The sequence below is a fragment of the Pipistrellus kuhlii genome, unplaced genomic scaffold (assembly GCF_014108245.1).
Source record: "Pipistrellus kuhlii isolate mPipKuh1 unplaced genomic scaffold, mPipKuh1.p scaffold_m20_p_2, whole genome shotgun sequence".
NCBI classification, from domain to species: Eukaryota; Metazoa; Chordata; class Mammalia; order Chiroptera; family Vespertilionidae; genus Pipistrellus; species Pipistrellus kuhlii.
In genome coordinates this window covers 187,624,777-187,645,225 of record NW_023425515.1, presented here as the reverse complement: position 1 = coordinate 187,645,225, position 20,449 = coordinate 187,624,777, and the positions used below count along the sequence as shown (strand labels likewise).

Genomic DNA, 20,449 nt, shown 5'->3' with positions numbered 1-20,449 from the left:
TCCACCAGCTTTTACCCCTGGTCAGACTTTCTCACTCACCTTCTTCCTGCACTTGCTTCACAGCTTTGCTGATCTCGGCTTTAAGCACTTCCGTCTCGTCAGCAGTCACTGCAGCCCCCACTGGTACCACTGTGGGCAGAATCAGCAGGGACTAAGGCCAGAGGCACCTGCCCCTTCACTGCCACCCCAGAGGCAAGCTGCTTGTGACCACCCTCTGCTGCCCACAGCCCTCACCTGTGAGCTGAGTGACGGCTGTTGCCGCCAGTGCCTCGGTGGCCAGCGTAACCATGTCATCCACAGTGACTACGCTGACCTCACCACCCTCCTCTGGCTCCAGGATTTTGATGCCTGCCTTGCCCTGGTGCACAGTCTTCACATGGGATCGAAGGTTGTCCACCCGGTTGAAGCCGCGACCGCACTTGTCACAGAGGTAAGGCTTCTCTCCTGGGGGGGGGGGGGGGGGGGAGGCAAGGTTCTCTCCTGCCATTGGGGGAGGGGGGAGGACCTCAGTGGCCTCCAGCTTCCCCAGCAGCCCTGAATTTTCCAGTAGGAAGTGCTCCAGTGGCCCCTGCACTTCTAGAAGCTCTTAGGAAAATGGGGTCCTCACTTGAATTGAACTGCCTTCAAAGCCACCTGTTCTAAGCGCCAGTACCCAGGCTGCAATCTGGGGATACCCACCCTCCCCGCAGCAAGCTCAGGGCAGGGGACAGGCCGGCCTGGCAGGGGCACACACTCACCAGTGTGGATGATGATGTGCTTGGATAGGTCCCCCACGTTCACGAAGGCCTTGCTGCACACACTGCACTTGTGGGGGCGGATGTTGTCATGGTGGCGAATGTGATTGGCCAGCTGGCTGGACTGGACAAATCTGCAGGCCACAGAGGGAGGGGCTGGCCTCAACTGCCCAAGCCGGGGTCAGGGGAGCTGGGCTGGCCTCCTGCCTCTCCTTGTAGACTGGAGGGGACCATGGACTGGGCTCGGGCAGCAGTCAGCCCAGTTTGCAACTGAACCCTAGTGTGTTTCCAGAACCCCTTCGCCCTGCAAAGTGTGGAACCCCAGAGCACCCTGGGCATGGGTGGGGCAGGACCTCTTGCCGCAGCGCTCGCAGACGTAGGGCTTCTCCCCAGTGTGCTGGCGCACGTGGGCGATGAGGGAGCTGGCCTGGGTGAAGGCTTTGCCGCACATCACGCACTGGCATGGCTTCTCGCCTGGGGACAGGCAGCAAAAGATGTTAGTGCCAACTTCCCCTCCTCCCTGTGTGCCCTGCCCCTCTCCTAGGCTCCCACCGCTGGGCTTGCTCACCCACCCGTGTGGATGCGGACGTGCCGCTGCAGGGCGCCGGGGTCAGCGAATTGCCGCTGGCAGTGGTTGCACACGTAGGGTTTCTCCCCGCTGTGGATCCGAAGGTGCCGCTTTAGGTTCCCTGTGGAGATGGGCAGAGGGCCTGGCATGAGGCATCGGGAGGCGGCCGAGGAGTGGAGGGTGTGGGCAGCCAGGCAGCCTGGCCCTACCTGAGGTGGTGAACTGCTTCCCGCACTCTCGGCACTTGAGGGGCCCGTCCGCGATGTGGATCTTCAGGTGGGCCTTCAGGTTCCCCACCTGTGCCAGGCAGGTGTCAGAAAGGCCACCACTCAACATGGCCGTGGGCCCCCTCCGCAGCCCTCCGCCAGGGGACAGCTGGTTCTGGGTCCTCCCAGGAGCCGGTGGATGGCTCCATCTTTGCCCAAGGACAATGGAAGGTCCCAGATCCTAGCAGTGAGAGGGAAGCCACGCCCACTCCACTTCTTTTTGGTCTGCACCCCATCCTGACCCCCCCCGCCTTCTCACTTTCCCCGGCAGAGCTCTGTCCTGGGGACTGCCACGCTCTCCGCAGCACCTACTTTTCCCTCTGAGCCCGGGTCTTCGAGGGCCCAGCCCGAGGCGGGAGCTCCCTAGCCAGGGGCCCGCTCCGCTCGTCAGTGTGCAGGGCGGAGGCGCCCCGGGGGTGCCCACACACCTGGTTGAACTTCTTGTCACAATGAGGGCACTTGTGCTCCTTGTCAGTGTCGTGAGTCTCCAGGTGGCGCATCTTGGAGGTGGGGTCGGAGAAGGAGCGGCCGCAGTAGTCGCACTGGTAGGGCTTCTCGCCGCTGTGCACCAGCTGGTGTCGCTTGAGGTTGCCGGACGTGGTGAAGAGCTTGCCGCAGTCCTCGCAGCGGTAGCGCGCCTCGCCCGAGTGCCGCTTCTTGTGCAGGTTCAGCAGGCTGATGAGCCGGTAGCTCTTGCCACACTCCTCGCAGCCGTAGGGCTTCAGCGGGCTGGTGGTCAGAAGGGAGAGGGGGGTCGCTGGGGTCCTACCGGGGCTGAGCCAGCGAGACAAGCGGCAGGCCGGGCCCCGCACCTGTGCGTCTTCTCGTGGGCCTTGCAGGCGGCGGGGTCGGAGAAGGCCTTGCTGCACTCCCGGCACGAGAAGGGCTTCTCGCCTGTGTGGATGCGGATGTGCCGCTTGAAGTTGCCCGTGTGTGTGAACTCCTTCCCACAGTCCTGCAGGGCGCGGGAATCGGGAGTGAGGGGGTGCTGGGTGAGGGGTGGGGCTGGGCAGGGCGGGTGGTGCCACCTGTGGCCGCACCTCGCATTTGTGGATGATGGAGCCGTAGGCCTTGGACTCGGTACGGTCGCCATAGGTGCTTGGGCGCAGGCCCCGGGCCTCTGCGCCCAGCTCCTGGCCCGAGTCCGTGCTGGCCGACTCCTCGCTCTCCTCGGGGGCATCCCCCTTGTCCAGGTGCGGCCCTTCTTCCTTGACCCCAGAAGGCATGGCGTCCTCCTCTCCCTCTTCTCCTTTCCTGGCCGGCTCCACCTGCATTTCTGAGATGAGGAGGGCAGGCACTGAGGGGCCAGGGAGGCAGAGGGGCTCCCAAAGGGACATGACCTCAGAGCTAGACAAATGCCAGGAAGCCGACCTGATGTCAGGCCACAGGCCCCTCTCTCTGCATGGGCACCTGGCAGAGCCTGGTAATGTCTGGGCACCACCAATAAATGGTCCCAGCCCTGGCCAAGGCAGTGCCAGGAGAGCTGCAGACCAGGACATTGGCTGCTTGGAGGATGGAGGCAGCCTCAGGGCATGGGCACCCTGGTGGGCTGCAGGGCAGCAAGGGCATTGTCAGCAACAAGCACTGGGGTTTTGGGGTGTGGGTATAAGGCTCCCCTTGGTGCTCAGCCATGGGTGTCAGCAATGCTTCTGCCCCAGCGGGAAGCACAGCCAGGTAACACAACCAAGAGATTAATGTCCAAATTCAAGAATGAGAAAAGATGTCGCCCCAAAGCTGAAGTGGGTGAGTGGCTCAGAGTGGGATCAGCTGTAGGAGGAGGAGAGGGACCTGGGGGAACTGCGTGAGGGGGGCGTGCCAGTGAAGGCGGGCCTGGCTGGGTGGCGGTACCTTGCTCTGAGCTCTCCGACAAGGCGGCCTCGGCCTCAGCAGCAGCCATGCCACCGGTGGGGTCGGGCTTGGGCTCTGCTGGCGGTGGCTCCCGGGGGGCATCGGCCTTCTCCGTCTGCTCTGCACCTGGGGGTGAGGAGGTGGGACTGAGACTCTATCCAGGGACCAAATGGCTCCCCTGGACCAGGCCCCTGTAGTGGCTGTGGCTCAAGGGTGGGTGGGGCCAGCACATCCAAGCTCAGACTGTTTGGCCTCTGCTCTGGCTGGACCAGACACCCCTGATCAACAGTGGTTCCTTCGGGGTAACCTGAGCTCAAGGGTGCCACTCTATCTCAGCACCAGGAGCCTCCTGAGGAAGCCCCTCACTGTACAGGGGCCCAGGGAGATGGTGGAACGGTTGGCTTCAGCGTCACAACTCACCGCTGGCCGCACTCTCTGCCTGCCCGCCTCGCTCCTCCTTGGGGTCCCGGCCCGGGCCCCTGGGTGGACTGCCTCCAGCAGGGTTCCGCTCACTCAGCGTGGTGGCCGCAGCCTTCTCTTTGGATCTCCTGTCCCCTCCTGGAGATGGAACCAGATAGACCTGTTTCCCATCAAGTGCCACTCCTTGGAGAGGTGAGGGTTCCCAGAACTCGCCAGCTCTTCTGGATCCTCCCTGGAGGTACATCTAAGTGGTGGTTTCTTCATTCAACAAATTATGCACAAGGCACCTACTGTGCACCTAGCTGGCGGCACGCCTGCACATACCAACCATGGCTGCTGTTCTGGGGGTTCCCAGGCCGGCCGGGACACAGACCTCACAGGTGAGATATCAATGCTGCCAGAGTCAGTGCTTAGGAGAGCGGGTTTTCTGAAAGTGTTTCTCAGGGAACCTGGCCAAACCAGGTGTGGGGAGCTTTTCTGAGACAGCGAGGGGCCAGAGGAAGGGCACAGAGAGGAGCGTGTAGGAGGAGCCGGCCGTGTGCGCGGCCTTGAATCAGGCCCACCGCCAGTTCTCAGCAGCAAAGCACAAGGGAAGCTGGAGAAAGGGGGGCATGGTAGGTAAAGGGCGCCTCCGAGAGGCCTTTCTCAGACTTTACTGCAGCTAAACCTCACCAGCACCCACAACCCAGGCAAGGCCAGAGAGGAAACTGAGACCCAGAGAGGTGATGCAGAGGCAGAGCCCCATCGAAAGCCACCTGCTCGGGAAAGCCTGCCAATCATCTTACCTTCCATGGCCACGGCCTCCGTATTCTCCCCAGGGCTGGTGGCCGGCTTGGCGAGTGACTTGAGGGCATGGCAGGCCGTGATGATGTCTTGCATCTGCAGGAAGCTGGCCACGGCCAGCACATCGTCCACATTCTCGGAGCTCAGGCTGAGCTTGGCCGTGTAAATAAATTCCAGTACCTGCCCCAGGCCTGCCAAGGACACAGACAGCCATCACAGACCCACCTCTAGGCCTGGCACCAGCAGGTGCCACTCGGCGGCAGAATCCAGGGATTGGTAAAGAGCAAGGTGACAGGCCGTCTTCTCCCCATCTCCTGTGCTGGCAGAGAGGCAAGCAACTGAGGGAGTCTCAGCCCAGATAACAGCCTCCAAATGGAGGTACAACCAGAGGGCAGAGGGTGTGAGTGCTCACCCTACACAGAAAACAGGTGTGACTGCTCACCCTACACCGAGGACAGAGGGTGGGAAAGCCCAGCCTGCACAGAGGATTCAATGGGGGACAGAGGATGTGAACACCTGCCTTGCACAGAAGACAGAAGGTGTGAACGCCTGCCCTGCGTGAAGGACAGACGGTGTCAATGCCCACCCTGGACACCCTCTACCCAGCCGCTACTCCTCACCGCCAGAAGGCAATCCAACCAAAGTGATAGTAATGACTGTCATCGGCGCTCTGCCACAAACTCTCTCGCTGACCTCCAGGCCAGTCACCTGACCTCTTTGGGTCTCAGTTTCCGCATCTATAAAATGGGGGAACATGACCTTGCCCTGACCTTCTCATAGCACATCATGCCATGCTGAGTTGGGAGACCAAAACTGACCAGCTCCTTCTTCAATCCCAAGGCCTTCCTGATCCCTTGCCCCAACCCCAACCCTTGCCATCCTCCTCATGGTTAGCACTGGAATAGAGGGTTCAGGACTCAGAGCCCACCTGTTGTCTGTGTTCACTCTGGCCTGGAGCTCATGGTGAGCCCTTCCTGCCAGTTCTCCCCTCACCACCTGCTCCCAGGCTAACAGGCCCCCAAAATGTGGTAGAAACTTGGTAACCACACACTCATGGGTCCTGTATGGGAGGCCTGGTGCACCCCACACCCTGAAGGTATTGCTCCCAGGAGGGCAGGAACTGTGTTAGGAGGGCACAGGGTCAGCCAGAGCTTCTGGCCCTCAACAAACTTGCCCCTGGACCCAACAGGGTACCTGCTGCGTTACTGATGTCCAGTTGCACCACATCCTTCTGGTCCACGAAGAGCATCTTGAAGTACTCGCTGCAGGCGGCCAGCACTGCTTTATGGGCCTTAAAATCAACACCGTCCACCACAAAAGTGCAGTCACACAAAAGCCCCTGCTGCCGCTGCTGGTTCAGCTGCTCCAAGACGTGCTGGCTGTGCTGAGGGAAATCCATGGCTGGGGAGAGGCAAAGGGCCTTGGTGTCATTGGGGACAGAGGGTGCCAAGCAGCCTCAGCACGGCCCGAAACTCCCAGGTGAGAAATGTGGGAGACGAGAATTTAAACAAGTCCATGAAGGACAAACAACTCCAGCCCTCTCCAAGCCCGGGCTCCTGCTTCCTGGGTTTCCTGGCAGGAAAGCTTCAAAACCCAGAAACAGCCACCTTGTGTCTTGCCAGGTAACGACTTGTTAAAAAGTAAAAACACACACACAAAACACTGTCAGCATTGCAAAAAAAGAGAGAGAGAGAGAGAGAGAGAGAGAGAGACAGGGTCAGTTTAACATTTTTACAAATCTCAGAATACAGGGCGATGTTTCACATGGGTACACCTGGCTCGATGAAAACAGTTCGACTTTGCTCTAAGCTTCCCATGTGTCACGCAAGGTGAACGTGTGGGAAGGCAGACGCTTCACCACCCAGGCTCTCAGGAATCGGCCCCTTTCCTGCTGCACCCACAGGGCTGCCGTTCCCTCCGGGCCGCTCCCTGCCTCTCCCCTCTCACAGGCTCAGGGACCTGCAGAAAGCTGGACAGCCTCTGCCTCCAGAAACCTCCCCAGGCTGTCCCTGGAGAGAGAATAAACTCTGAGCTGCTGGTCTGGCTGCAGTTTCCCTGTCAAAGGCCTCACTTAATGCCTGGAAATCCCACAAGTGTCTCCAGTAGAAATGCTCAGAGCAATTCCATGGCCTGGTGCCAAGGGAGCCTGCACTGCCCCAGCCATGACTAAATAAGTATCTAAACTTGCTCTCCTCTCCCTAAAGACCACACCAGTCAGTTTCAGGATCAGCATTTTCTAGGGAAAATAAGTAGGTCCTCCTTGTGAGAAAGAACCAATTTGACACTAAAGTCAACTCCTAGGACCACATTACAGAGAAGCGACAGGGCCAGGCCCAGAATCTGACAAGTGGCAGCGGCTTCTCTTCCGGCTCTTCTGGAACCCCTTCTTGGAGGCTAGTCTCCGTAGAGCTGCCCCAGACTGTGTCTGGGCAAGTGACAGTAACACTTGGGGCTCTCAGCCCCCAGGTTTCCCAGCCCTTCACTAGCCCTGGCTGTTCCCGTTCCATCAGCCTCTTGGGTGAGTCACCGGGCCACAGTCCTGGCGCTGCAGTGACCATGTATGGCTGTCTGGCTGTGATGAGCCACAACAAAAGCCACACCCCCAGCCCTTCACCCGTGGCATCACCAGCAAATCCACCCGCCCCGTGATGTCTGGAAACTTTCCACAAGAGGGCTAAGTATTTGCTGAGCTGGGGGAAGTCACCTGGCAGGTGGGCGGGGCTCCATTCAGTAAGGGGGAGGGTGGCATTGGCAACAGGCCCTGTACCACAGAGTGCCAGCCTCTGAGCTGTAGTTCAGAGTTGCTGCTGACCCAGAAACACTCTTTCCCTCCCTCCAACATCCTTCAGTCCCAGCCTCCACCTACAAGCTCACAGACAGAGGCCAGCTCCTTGGATCTGTCAGTAATATCATAACTGCCTGTGACGAGAGTGCCTACATGTAAGCAGGAAGAGCCAGAAGCCAGCCCAGAGGCAAGAAGTGAGGTACGAGCTGAAGAGCCACAGCAGCACGTGCCTCACTGACACAGGACCTCCTGCTCCCACTTGTGACCTGAGATGTAAGCGAGAACTCCGGCTGCCCTGATCCTGAGCTGGGAAGAGCTAAAACAGAGAGGTGACTGGAAAAAAACTGATGTCCAGCCAGGGGTTAAGCACCCAGAGGCCTGGGATTGGGAGGGAGTGCACACCGGCAGTGTCGATGGACCAAAGGCAGGTGACAAGGAGAGGGCTGGGCCAGGCCATCCCAGAGCGTCTTCTCTGCTGTGGAAAAGGCCCACAGGCGTGTGTGTGTGTGTGTGTGTGTGTGTGTGTGTGTGGGCAGCCCGAATCCCAGTCACCAGTCACCCTCCGTGTCCGCGGGAGCCCCAGGGGAAATACCTCCCAAGTGCAGGAGGAGGAACCAGCAGGCCCACAAGGCCAAATCCTCCACCAGCTTCAGAATGAGCCCCTGTGAGAATGTCCAAACCCTTCCCTCCTGGCGTGGGTCTGACTCCCTCACCTTCACCAAGAGCCGACCCAAAAACTGAGCTGGGAGGAGGTCTCTCCCGGGCTCAGAAACAGCCAGGGAGCATCAGCCTGACCCCGCAAAGTAACGGAGCTGTTCCGGCCCTCGCAGGAGCCTGCAGAACACAACCCGACTGCTGGGAGACAAATGTGAGAAAAACTCCTGACCAACAGGGCGGAGGGCCTGCGTCACAGGTCCGGTGACTGGCTGGCCTTGCCTGCGACAAGCCCTGACGCTGCCACCTACTGCAGAGCCTCCAGGGAAGGGCAGCAGAGTCAGCGGCGGGGGTGGGGGAGGGGGGAGGAGGGGTGCTCCGTTTTCAGAGACCTTGCAGGAAGGTGAAGGTCCCTGGGGCGGGGCGGATGGTGGCCCAGCACCTCTAGTTCCCCACCCGCCCCCACACAGAGGAGCGCAGCTGTGCGCCGTGAGTAATGTTCGCCACCCAATGCCAACCACACTCTTCCGAGACGCCTGCCCACCACTGGCAGCTGTGGGGTGGGTGTCGCAGGAGAAAACCAGAGCCCTGAGCTCCCGAGGCAGCCTGCAAAGCTGTTCCAACAGAGAAACACTCCCCAGAGCATCTGTTCCGACAAACCTCAGAAAGAAAAAGGAGAGGAAAGCGGGGAGAGGATAAAGGGACGGAGGAGAAGCAAAGGGGAAGGAGAGGGGAAAAAGAAAAAGGCAGAGCTTGTGAATACTGAAGCTGCACTTACACAAGCTCAGGAGCCCAATCCTGTGATCAGCCCCCAGGGAGTGTGAGTGCAGCCGCAGGGGTTTGCCAAACTCTAAGTGGTGCCCCCGGCAATGCTGCCAGTGTCATTGTGGATTCCTGACTGTGCCCCAGGCTGCCTTCTAGCTCTCTGCACCAGCTGGCCGCGGGCTACCAGCTCAGACAGCCTTCTCCCCAGGACGCGGTGCTGAGCAGGCGAGGGGCCAGCTGGCTTGGTCCTCTCAGAGGGCTGGGCTAGAATTAGGCAGTGCCCCCTCCCAACCTAGGTGAAATGCTTGGGAATGGCCCCTGCAAAGGAGACTCCAACTGTCTCCTGTGTCCTCCTGCACGGCCACAGGAACCCACCAGGTTCTGGCCAAGCTTAGAGGGGGGCCGGGAAAATGACGCACCCGCCTGGGCTACCCAGTGGGGCATGTGGTGCCTCAGGCAGGAGGTGCGGACTGCCTGGTCCGCCTGCACACTGTCTGGGAGACTGAAACTGTCATGAGATCAGCTTTTCATGACCAAAGTGCTGTTCCCACCAGCCCATCACCCAGCATAAGTGGGGGTCCCTCCTTCCTTACTTCATCCTGCCTAAAGGATGATAAACGGGACCTTAAAGTTACCCCCACGTGAGACCCTAAAAACTCAGAACTCCAGAAAGAAACAGAACAAGGCCGCACCGCCCACTGAACCCCAAGTCCTCGTGCCACAGGCCAAAAGTTTAAGCGCCAATCTGGCACACGAGACCGGCCGGACCTTCCAACAGACTGCTGGCTGCACCCGGGCACCTTCCCCGTGACTGCGCCAGGCGCTCGGTGTTGCCTGGATTAACGGGCCAGACCTGGACTGAGCTGGACTGCTCTCCTGAGGACCCTCAGCCTGGCTGGACCCGTGGCCAGGGACTCATTTGGGAAAGAAGTGAGGGACCTGGGCCCCCTGCGGTGGTTCAAACAGGCACAACTAAGCAATCTGGACAAGGAGGGCGTGGGTGCCAGTCCACGGCAGCAGCCGCAGTGCCTCCCCTCCCTGTCGGAGCTGACGGACATGGGAAGGGCCCTCCTGGTGGGGAGAGGGGACACGGGGAGGAGGGCCCTCCTGGTGGGGAGAGGGGACACGGGGAGGAGGGCCCTCCTGGTGGGGAGAGGGGACACGGGGAGGAGGGCCCTCCTGGTGGGAGAGGGGACACGGGGAGGAGGGCCCTCCTGGTGGGAGAGGGGGACACGAGGCCTCCTGGTGGGAGAGGGGACACATGGAGGAGGGCCCTCCTGGTGGGAGAGGGGACACGCGGAGGGCCCTCCTGGTGGGAGAGGGGACACATGGAGGAGGGCCCTCCTGGTGGGAGAGGGGACACATGGAGGAGGGCCCTCCTGGTGGGAGAGGGGACACGCGGAGGGCCCTCCTGGTGGGAGAGGGGCACGCGACATCCTGGAGAGGGGCCCGCGAGGCCTCCTGGTGGGAGAGGGGACACGCGGAGGGCCCTCCTGGTGGGAGACGGGGGGTGGAGGGGACACGCGAGGGCCCTCCTGTGGGAGGGGGAGCGGGGCCCTCCGTGGGAGGGCCGCGAGGGCCCCTCCTGGGGAGAGAGGGGACACGGGGAGGAGGGCCCTCCTGGTGGGAGAGGGGACACGCGGAGGAGGGCCCTCCTGGTGGGGAGAGGGGACACGCGGAGGGCCCTCCTGGTGGGAGAGGGGACACGCGGAGGAGGGCCCTCCTGGTGGGAGAGGGGACACGCGGAGGAGGGCCCTCCTGGTGGGAGAGGGGACACGCGGAGGAGGGCCCTCCTGGTGGGAGAGGGGGCACGCGGAGGGCCCCGGAGGAGACCCTGACTGCAGAAGCCACGGGACAAAGCACTGCAGCGCCCTGCGGACAGCGCCCTGCGGACAGCGCCCAGGCTCCGGGGCGAGATGCTCTCTTGGACCTTCCAGCCCAGCTGCCAGGCGAATGCTGTCACATGAATGACCTCAACCTCACCAGAGTTAACTGCCCAGTCAGCCCACAAAAATTGGGAGAAACAATAAAATGCTGATGTTTAAGCCCCGAAGCTTGGAGGTGGCCTGAGAGAACTGACACAAATGGTAAACTAGACAGAGAAAGGTACAAGGAACAAAAAACTTGGGATAATGGTTCTCTCTGGATGGGAGGAAGGGCAATCAGAATACTGGGAATGTTCTATTTCTTCACTTGGCTATACCTCGATTGATTATTTAAACTAAATGTGTACATTTCATATACTTTTGTATGGGAAAATTTTCCAAAATGTATATTTATATCCTTTGCTCATTTTTAGAAAAAAATATATTTTATTGATTTTTTACAGAGAGAAAGGGAGAGGGATAGAGTTAGAAACATTGATAAGAAAGAAACATTGATCAGCTGCCTCCTGCACATCCCCTACTAGGTATGTGCCTGCAACCAAGGTACATGCCCTTGACGGGAATCGAACCTGGGACCCTTGAGTCTGCAGGCCGATGCTCTATCCGCTGAACCAAACCGGTTAGGGCTCTTTTGCTCATTTTAAAAAATATATTGTTATTGATTTCAGAGAGGAAAGGAGAGGGAGAAAGAGATAGAAACATCAGTGATGACAGAGAATCACTGATCAGCTGCCTCCTGCATGCTCCACACTGGGGATCGAGCCCACAACCCAGGCATGTGCCCTGTGACCTCCTGGTTCATTCAACCAATGAGCCATTTCCCAAAATTTGGCTAAATCCTATATAATAAAGAGGTAATATGCAAATTGACCCTCAAACCCTCACATCACAAGATGGCCACCCCACATTGTCACAAGATGGCTGCCCCCACATTGTCACAAGATTGCCAGTGGGGGAGGGCAGTTGGGAGTGACCAGGCCTGCAGAGGAGCAGTTAGGCGTCAATCAGGCTGGCAGGGGAGTGGTTAGGGGGGCAATCAGACAGGCAGGCAGGGGAGTTGTTAGGAGCCAGCAGTTCCGATTGTGAGAGGGCTGTCCCAGATTGGAGAGGGTGTAGGCTGGGCTGAGGGACAAGCCTCCCTCCACCCCATCCCCACAATTTTTGTGCACTTGGCCTCTGGTTTTTAATAAGAAAAAGTACTGTATTTTTCGGACCATAAGACGCTCCGGATCATAAGACGCACCAGTTTTTAGAGAAGGGAAATGAAGAAAAAAAGATTCTGAAACAAATAGTGTCCTAAAATATTTTATGTGCATTAAAACCCAACATCACAGTCATAAACACATGTAATCAACCCTGTAAAGTAAACAGCAGCATTTAGAACCATTTTAGAGCCGGGCAAGCACACAGAGACCACACAGAGCCGGGCAAGTAAAAAAACTTTTTTTTTAAAGTATATGTGTAGGCTATATTTGGACCATAAGACGCAGGGACTTTTCCTCCCCACTTCTGGGGGGAAAAAAGTGCGTCTTATGGTCCGAAAAATACGGTAAGTACAGGTGCCACACTCAATCCATGCAGACAGGTTGTTCCCAACAGGTTCATTGCCGCTTTTGCCAGGTTGGTGAGGCCCGGGTCTCAGGCTTTGGTGGAGCTGAACAAGCCACACGGGCTCAAGAGGAGTGGGGTTTGGGGGGGAGGGGCTGCCACCTCATTTGTTCTTCGGTTCCCAAACATCCAGAAACACACTGCTGACAAAGAAAGGCTTCTCCTTGGGTGATAAAAGCCACTCTGCTCACGTCAACAAAAGCCAAACCCCAAGTCCCTCCAGTGACAATGAACAATGAAATAGCATTTACGGTCTATTCAATATGCCAAGCAACATGGTGCCAGGCATGCATGGCACAGCCCGATCACCTAAAAACTAGGAACATGGCTACTCTGGGCGCCAAGCGTGCACTGCTGCTTCCAGGTAGGGGTTCGAGAGGCCGACCAGTACCGTAGGGGCAACAGAAGCTCAGAGGTCAGCCCGGGGAGACCTGAGTCCAGGCTCTGCCACCTGCCATGCCAGCAGGTGAGCTCCTGCAAAGTTCTCCTCTCGGGGAGCTTTTGAGATCTTGATCCTGAGTACAGGTCGTTAGTTTAGCTCAAATAAACTCTTATGAAAACCTAAAAACACACAAAAAACCTAAAAAAAAGTTTGTCCTCTGGCAAAATGGGGCCAATGGGATTACTTGCCTCCTCCGAATCAGGGTTAAATTAGAAACCGTAAGCAAAGGGCCCACACAGTGCCTGGCACGTGGTAAGCACTCACCAAACTACTGTTACCAGGAAACAGATGCAGATCAGCGTGGGTGTTTTTAGGCCAGAGATCGTATCAGACCGTTCCTAAATATCCTTTTATGCTGGGCACCTCGGATGCACTCAGTAACCATTTGGTGACTTGACCTTGTTAAGAAGTTGTAATCATAACCCATTATTCCTTCTAAATGCAGTCTGGAAAAACCCCAGAGCCCAACCAACATTCTGAGAGGGAGAGAGTGAAGGGAGGGGCACCGAGCGAGAATCAATCAGAGCAATTTTCTCTGCCAGGGAAGCACTTCATATTGAATAACTGTCCTGTTAAACCCCAAGGGTGCCCCCTGGTGAGGGCTGAAGCGCCTGCCCGTTGTTCTAAGTGGGCCCACAGAGACCTGCTCCATCTCAGAGTCAAATGGGCACTTGTCAAACATGAAATAGTTATTATCATCAGGTTATTAGCACACACTCAACTGCAGGCATTTTCCAAGACAGACTGACTGTGTCTACCACAAGGAGACACTGAGCATGACAGACAACACTCCCTGGCCCCCGGAACATGCTGTGCCTGCTGCGGGCCTGGACATGACACAGCCACTGCATGGCAGGGGACCTGTGTAACGAAGCAGGTGAGAGGGAACAGCATCTGGCTTCCACTGCTCAGAGTTCCTGATTTTCTAGAAATACAGGTGACTCTTGCACAGCTCAGCACACCTGAACTCAGGCCAAGGAAGGGGAAGGTCGCAGCAGGCCAGCCTTGCAGATAGAAACCTATCCACCTCGCCCCTTGCAGTGCTATGTGGCAGGAGGCAAATATCCACAAGACCAGCCCTCCCGGCACTTTGTTCCTCACCCAGAAAACAGTTCTTCTATGAAGCTTGTGTTCCTCAAACTTTTAAAATCCATATGTTTATCTAAAAGGAAAAAATTATCCTTTTAGATAAACATACAAGGCTGACTCAGCCCTTCCAAACAGCCCCAAATTCTGGCTTCATCTGTCTTATTTTTATTTATTATTTGAGAGAGAAACATCTAGCTGTTGTTCCACTCATCTATGCAATTGCTGATTGATTTTTGTATGTGCTCTGACTGGGGATCGAACCCTTAACCTTAGCCTATCAGGACGATGCTCTAACCCACATGTGTCAAAAACAAGGCCCTCGGGCCAAATCCATCCCGCCGGGCTTTGCAATGTGGCCCACACCGCGCTCTAACCAATTGAGCTACCCAGCCAGGGCCTCTGACTTCATCTTCTGCTGGACAGTAGCACCCACACTGAAAGTCACTGCTACCACCTATATCGTCTTACCAGCCAAGATCTGGTAGTATTTTCTTTACTGAAGTTTGTGTGATAAAAAATTATTTTATTTATTTTTAATCTAAAAAGAGTATGTAGCCCAGTGGTTAAGCATCAACCTATGACCCAGGAAATCAAGGTTGGATTTCCTGGTCAGGGCACATGCCTGGGTTGTAGGCTCCATCCCCAGTTGGGGAGGGGGGTGCAGGAGACACCTGATTGATGATTCTCTCTCATCGTTGATGTTTCTATCTCACCCTCTTCCTTCCTCCGAAAAGATTTTTAAAAGGAAAAAAAAAAAAAGAAAAAAAAAAAGGGCCGAAACCGGTTTGGCTCAATGGATGGAGCGTCGGCTTGGGGACTGAAGGGACCCGGGTTCAATTCCGGTCAAGGGCATGTACCTTGGTTGCGGGCACATCCCCAGTGGGGGGTGTGCAGGAGGCAGCTGATCGATGTTTCTAGTTCTCTGTCTCTTTCCCTTCCTCTCTGTACAAAATCAATAAAATATATATTAAAAAAAAGGATATCTAAATATAAAGTTAAACTGTGATACTGAATTTGTTTTTCAAATTATACAACTTTCACTATCGCTGAGATTTCACTGCACTTCTGAAGAAGGAGAGGGCACCCCTGCCCCTACCCCATGAGCCCCACTGCTCTAGGACCGGGGCCGAATGGGAAGGCTGCGGCCCTGAAGAGATGCTGTCCTCAGCGCAGCGCATCCAGGCCAGTTTAGAGTCCATTATGCCGAGACTTGCTCTGTGAGCTCTTGAAGGGTGACACAGAGTAAATTAAGGGCCTTGCTACCAAAAAAGATAAAATCAGAACATGTGGGTCTGGTGTGGTGTCTGATCGTTCTCCCGACATCCTCCCAATCCCATCTCAATACTTCTGAGCGGTGTCGGCAAGCTGACACAGCCTGAAATTCACTGTAAGAGTCTACTGGCTGTACTGGTTAATAATGGCGGATTTTGTAATCAAAGGAAACAAGATTATTTCAAAAGAAACATCAAAAGTGCTTCATTCAAAGTAATCTCCATCGCTAGCTATACATTTTCCCCATCTTTCAGGCAATTGGTGGATACTGTCCCAATAGAACTTTCCTTGTTTTGAAGCAAACCAGAGACCCAATTTTCCACTTCTTCGTATGCTTTGAAGTGCTACTCAGAAAGTGCGTGTGCCATCGATGGGAACAAGTGGTAATCCAAAGGAGCAAGGTCTGGTGAATATGGCAGGGGGGTTAATACTTCCCAGACAAGATCTTTTAATGTGTTTTTATCTGGTTTTGAAGTGTGTGATGATGTGTTATCATGAAGCAAAATTACTTTGCTGTGTCTTCTGGCACATTCTGGCCCTTTCACGATCAAAGCATGGTTCAAATTGATTATTTGTTGTTGGTAGTGATCAGTATTAATGGTTTCACTTGGTTTTAGAAGCTCATAATACACTACACCTTCCTGATCCCACCAAAGGCAGAGCATCGTCTTCTTTCCAAAACGATTTGTTCTTGTAGTTGATGTTGATGGTTGAACCAGATCAACCCATGATTTTGTGCATTTGGGACTCTCAAAATAAATCCACTTTTCATCGCCAGTCACAATTTGATGCAAAATAGTCTTTTGTGCCGCTAAAGCAATGTTTTACTGATGACTTTTTGGTTTTCCATTTGTCTTTCATTCATTTGATGTGGCATCCATTTTCCGTCCTTTAAAATCTTTCCCATTGCTTGTAAATGATCAGAAATTGTTTGCTGAGCAACGTTTAATCTTTCTGCAAGTTGTTTGTGAGTTGGACATGCATCTTCATCCAACAATGCTTGTAATTGTTGGTCTTCAAACTTTTTTGGTTGATCTGGATGTTCTTTGTCTTTCATATCGAAATTGTCACTTTTAAAGCATATAAACCAACGTTCATAAGTGTTTTGAGATGGTGCATTTTCACCACTAGCTTCCTGAAGTATACAATAACTTTTTCTCCAAAATAAAGTAATGAATTAAAACTTCCCGCAAATGCTCTTTTTTAAGCGTAAAAATAATTGTGATGTTAACACATTCAGAAAATTTGACATATGAAGTTTTGAAGCTTGCTATCAACACAACAAAATTGCATACCGTATTTTTCGGACCATAAGATGCACCGGACCATAAGACGCACCAGTTTTTAGAGAAGGGAAATGAAGAAAAAAAGATTCTGAAACAAATAGTATCCTAAAATATTTTATGTGCATTAAAACCCAACATCACAATCATAAACACATGTAATCAACCCTGTAAAGTAAACAGCAGCATTTAGAACCATTTTAGAGCCGGGCAAGCACACAGAGACCACACAGAGCCGGGCAAGTAAAAAAACTTTTTTTTAAAAGTATATGTGTAGGCTATATTTGGACCATAAGACGCAGGGACTTTTCCCCCCCACTTCTGGGGGGGAAAAGTGCGTCTTATGGTCCGAAAAATACGGTACATATCAAATCACATATATAAGTATCAATATATTGTGTAACTCCATCTATTGAAAAAATCCAATTATTAACTGGTACACCCAGTATTAAGTCCTCCAAGCTTAATAGACTCATTCCTTCTTCCTTACAGCTGCTCAAGGTACCTACTCCAGGACCTTGCTTTCAAACTATCACAAATCAAGTTGGGGAACAAGCCTGGTAAGTGATGATTCCTGGCCTTATTGAATATGATTAACTCAAGTCAAAATATTCTGTGGACCTTACAAAATAACTGTACTTTTGGTGCCTATTAACTGAGAAAATAATAGACGAAGACCATTATGGAAAATGAATTTCATCCTATCAAGCACAATAGCATCTATATTTACTTGAGAAACAACTGTACATGAATGAGAAATCTCCCCTAATACACAGACCTGTGGTGATGCAGCTGCCGATGACTCCTAATTATCTAATCACTGCATTCCCCTCGGGGGTCCCTGCCCATAAACCAGGAAGCAGGCAGAGGAGAGGCTAATGAACTTCACAAGCATCAGTGAGTGCTCACTGTGTGCTGTCTCAGGTACTGAATTAGAGCTCTGAGCCTGCTGAAGACATGTAATAAATCAACGTCATCCTCAACGTCATGTAATATTATGTGCTATGAAGAAAACTAAAGTAAGCCGAGAGAAAGAGAGGCAGAGGCTAGCTAGTATTCAGGAAAAGGCACTTGAAACCAATAGAAAATAGTATTGAAAGTAAACTGTAATGGAAAAACAAAATGTAGGAACAACTATTTAGAAGGCTCAAAGCAGACCTATCTGAGGAGATATGTGAGAGAGGCCTGACCTGAATGAAGTGCTAGAGTGACCCTCCACCATAAGCCCTGGGATCAGGACAGACACACGGAAGAGCAAGTGCAAAGGCCCAGAGCCAGCGCGCCGTGGCCAAGGGGCCAGCGCCTCTGGGGGGGACATGAGTGGAGCGTGAGGGTGACCGAGCTGCGGCGGCACTGACATCGCTAGGGTCTCAGCGGTAAGCTAGGCGTTGGGGTTTCTCCTAAGGGCACCGGGATGCCCTAGGGGAGCTGAGAGCAGAGCATGAGAGATTGTCAGCGGGCGGGAGTGGACCGGGGCACCAGCAGAGAAGCGGGAGATGGAGGTGCCTCCACCAGGCGGGAGTGGGGAGGGCGTCAGACGCGGGAGTATCCTGCAGAGCCATCACTAGTGACCCAAGTGTGGGCCGTGGGCAAAAAGAAAGGAGTCAAGGATGACACCACGGAGAGGAGATGCCGTTTATGTTTAGGGAGGTGAGGAATGATGGCGGGCAGATTAGTGGAGGGAAGCTTTGGCCGATTCCAGCTGAGATGCCTGCAGCAGGACTGGGGATCAAGGCCACAGGTGGGATGAGGTCTGCACAGGAGCGAATACTCGATAAAGAAGAGGCAAGAATAATGGACTCAGATTCAGAGAACCCTGGCTCCCACCTTACTGGGGTGGCCTCACGCGAGCTTGTCTGAGAATTAGACTGCTCACCCGTTACACAGGGAAACCACCGTATAAACTATGGCTGTGCGGAGTAAGAAGATAAATAACAGGAAGCATTGCACAAATACTGGCAAAATGGGATTAGATATTAGTTCTCTAACACAAGGCACTAACTGATTCTGGTTAAACAGAAAGGGGAAAGATGAAGTGACGAGGCCAGGACAGAGCAGGCCACCCCACGTGAACGCCCCTCCAGCAGGCAGCAGGTCAGGCCTCGGGAAGTGTCCGCGGGACCACAGGAGCCCCAGCCTGGCCCAACGTGACAACAAAGCACACGCACTGGTCCCCGCCAGCTCCGCACGCCTGCTGCCAGGCCTCTGCCGCTGTGCCACCTCAGGCACAAAGCCCGAAGAGCTGCCCACTCGAGTTCAACGCGAACGGATCTGGGGATCTGACCTGTGTGTGCGGTGGGCTGAGGGGTAGTGTAGCGAACATGTACTTCAAAGTCAAGTGCGGAGCACTGCCTGGTGCAGGTGCCCTGCTGGGGACTGGCAGCTCCACTGGGAATAAGGCCAGACTCTCACTCCCTCTGATGAGCAAGGCAGAGGGCCAGGCAGGCCCAGCCCGCCCCGCCAGGACTTCGCGTGCATCCTCAGCAGGGCCATGGTTAGCTCACCTTTCTGAAGGTTACTCCAACAGACTGCAAGGGGGAGCTCAGCAGCAGACAAATACGATAGCGAGTTCCACAGCACTGGCCCCTCGGCGTGTGAAAGGGGGACACTGTCACCCCTAGCTGGCCTGGGAGGGTTAGCTGGTGCCCAGAATCCAATGCACGTGGATCTTTCTGAGCAGCCTGTGCAAGTGGCCCTCCCACTAAATACTGTAGCACCCTCTGAAAGGTTCCCTCTTCTCAGAGAGGCTCAGAGTCCCATAACACTCAGTACCTGATCCTCCTAAGGGAAGCTGGACTATGTTGTTTGTCCAAAACCATAAACCTAGGCTGGGAATTCCTCTTACTCACATGTCTCTGGAGGAATGTCCAAGACACTGCTTAGGGGACTCCTGTGGGGAAGGTGAAGGGGGAAAGAACTTACACCTTTCACTGTATATCCTTTCTGTGTGTGTGCGCGCGTGCGTGCACACATGTATATGTCAACATATATATTTTATTCATGTTTTGGGGGAGGACAGAGGAAAGGAGAGGTAAAGACAGAAACATTGATTGGCTGCCTTCTGCACGCATCCTACTGGAGATGGACCCTGCAACCTAGGCACAAGCCCTCTCCAGGAATTGAATCAGAGACCTTCCTGGCGTATATCGGATCTAGTAATAATTAATGTCGTTTTTAAACATTCATTTAAAATCTTGCTTGGCATTGACTTATATTGACATAACCTTCAAACACGTGGTATCTACAGAACGTGTGAAGTGCAATTAACAAGTTTTGCTTGAAAAAGTTTGTGTTTGGTTTGGTTTTTGTTGCAAAACTAGGGCTAAGAAGATGGCGGATGAAGAGCATATTCGGTACTGCATGCTTTACGAGTTCCAATTAGGAAGAAAAGCAAGTGAGGCTGCAAAAAACATCTGTAGTGCTCTTGGTCAAGATGCAGTTAGCGCCAGAAAATGCCAGCGTTGGTTTGAGAAATTTCGCGAGGGAAATTTTTCGTTAGATGACAAGAGTGGTCGAGGCCGTGTGTCCAATTTTGATCAAGAAGCTCTTCAAGCTCTTTTGGTGCAAAATCCCCAAATTACCCAACAAGAGCTTGCGACAACTTTAAATTGTTCACAAAAAACAATTTCCAATCAATTGCGTGCACTTGGCAAAGTCCAAAAGTTTGGAAAATGGGTTCCTCATGAGTTGACCGACAACAACCGTAATCAAAGAGTCACAATTTGCAGTTCACTCCTCTCTCCTCAAAACCGTTTGCCGTTTTTAGAGCAAATTTTTACCGGAGATGAAGAATGGGTGCTGTATGTTAATTTGAAAAGGCGGCCTCAATGGTTGGACAAAAATGAGGCTCCGCAGCCCACGCCAAAACCTGACTTGCATGCGAAAAAAGTGATGTTGTGTGTTTGGTGGAATTTTAAAGGAATTCTTCATTATGAACTTTTACCATCTAACCAAACCATTACAAGTGCAGTGTATAATGCCCAATTGGAAAGGTTAGCCCAAGCTTTAAGAGAAAAAGAACCCGCGCTGATTAATCGGAAGGGCGT

At 54.0% G+C, this 20,449-nt stretch overlaps 1 protein-coding gene across 8 annotated transcripts in view; it reads right to left on the bottom strand.

The window, feature by feature from the left end:
• ZBTB17 (zinc finger and BTB domain containing 17) overlaps positions 1–20,449 on the bottom strand; it is a 36,080-nt gene that overhangs the window by 2,448 nt on the left and 13,183 nt on the right. For 4 of the 8 annotated variants that reach the window (XR_006742254.1, XM_045585175.1, XM_045585171.1 and 1 more), the window contains 14 exons: positions 5,814–6,020; positions 5,240–5,356; positions 4,622–4,810; positions 3,837–3,974; positions 3,417–3,542; positions 2,609–2,844; positions 2,381–2,523; positions 1,997–2,297; positions 1,512–1,599; positions 1,307–1,423; positions 1,088–1,208; positions 738–868; positions 235–480; positions 40–129 (listed from right to left, as the gene is read on the bottom strand). Coding sequence is in view for 7 of the 8 variants with exons in the window: in XM_045585175.1 (XP_045441131.1) it covers positions 40–129; positions 235–480; positions 738–868; positions 1,088–1,208; positions 1,307–1,423; positions 1,512–1,599; positions 1,997–2,297; positions 2,381–2,523; positions 2,609–2,844; positions 3,417–3,542; positions 3,837–3,974; positions 4,622–4,810; positions 5,240–5,356; positions 5,814–6,020 (2,250 nt within the window). In the remaining variant the exon portion in view is untranslated. The remainder of the gene's footprint in view (positions 1–39; positions 130–234; positions 481–737; positions 869–1,087; positions 1,209–1,306; positions 1,424–1,511; positions 1,600–1,996; positions 2,298–2,380; positions 2,524–2,608; positions 2,845–3,416; positions 3,543–3,836; positions 3,975–4,621; positions 4,811–5,239; positions 5,357–5,813; positions 6,021–20,449) is intronic. The other 4 variants (XM_036446263.2, XM_045585176.1, XM_045585174.1 and 1 more) reach the window with 4 other exon arrangements.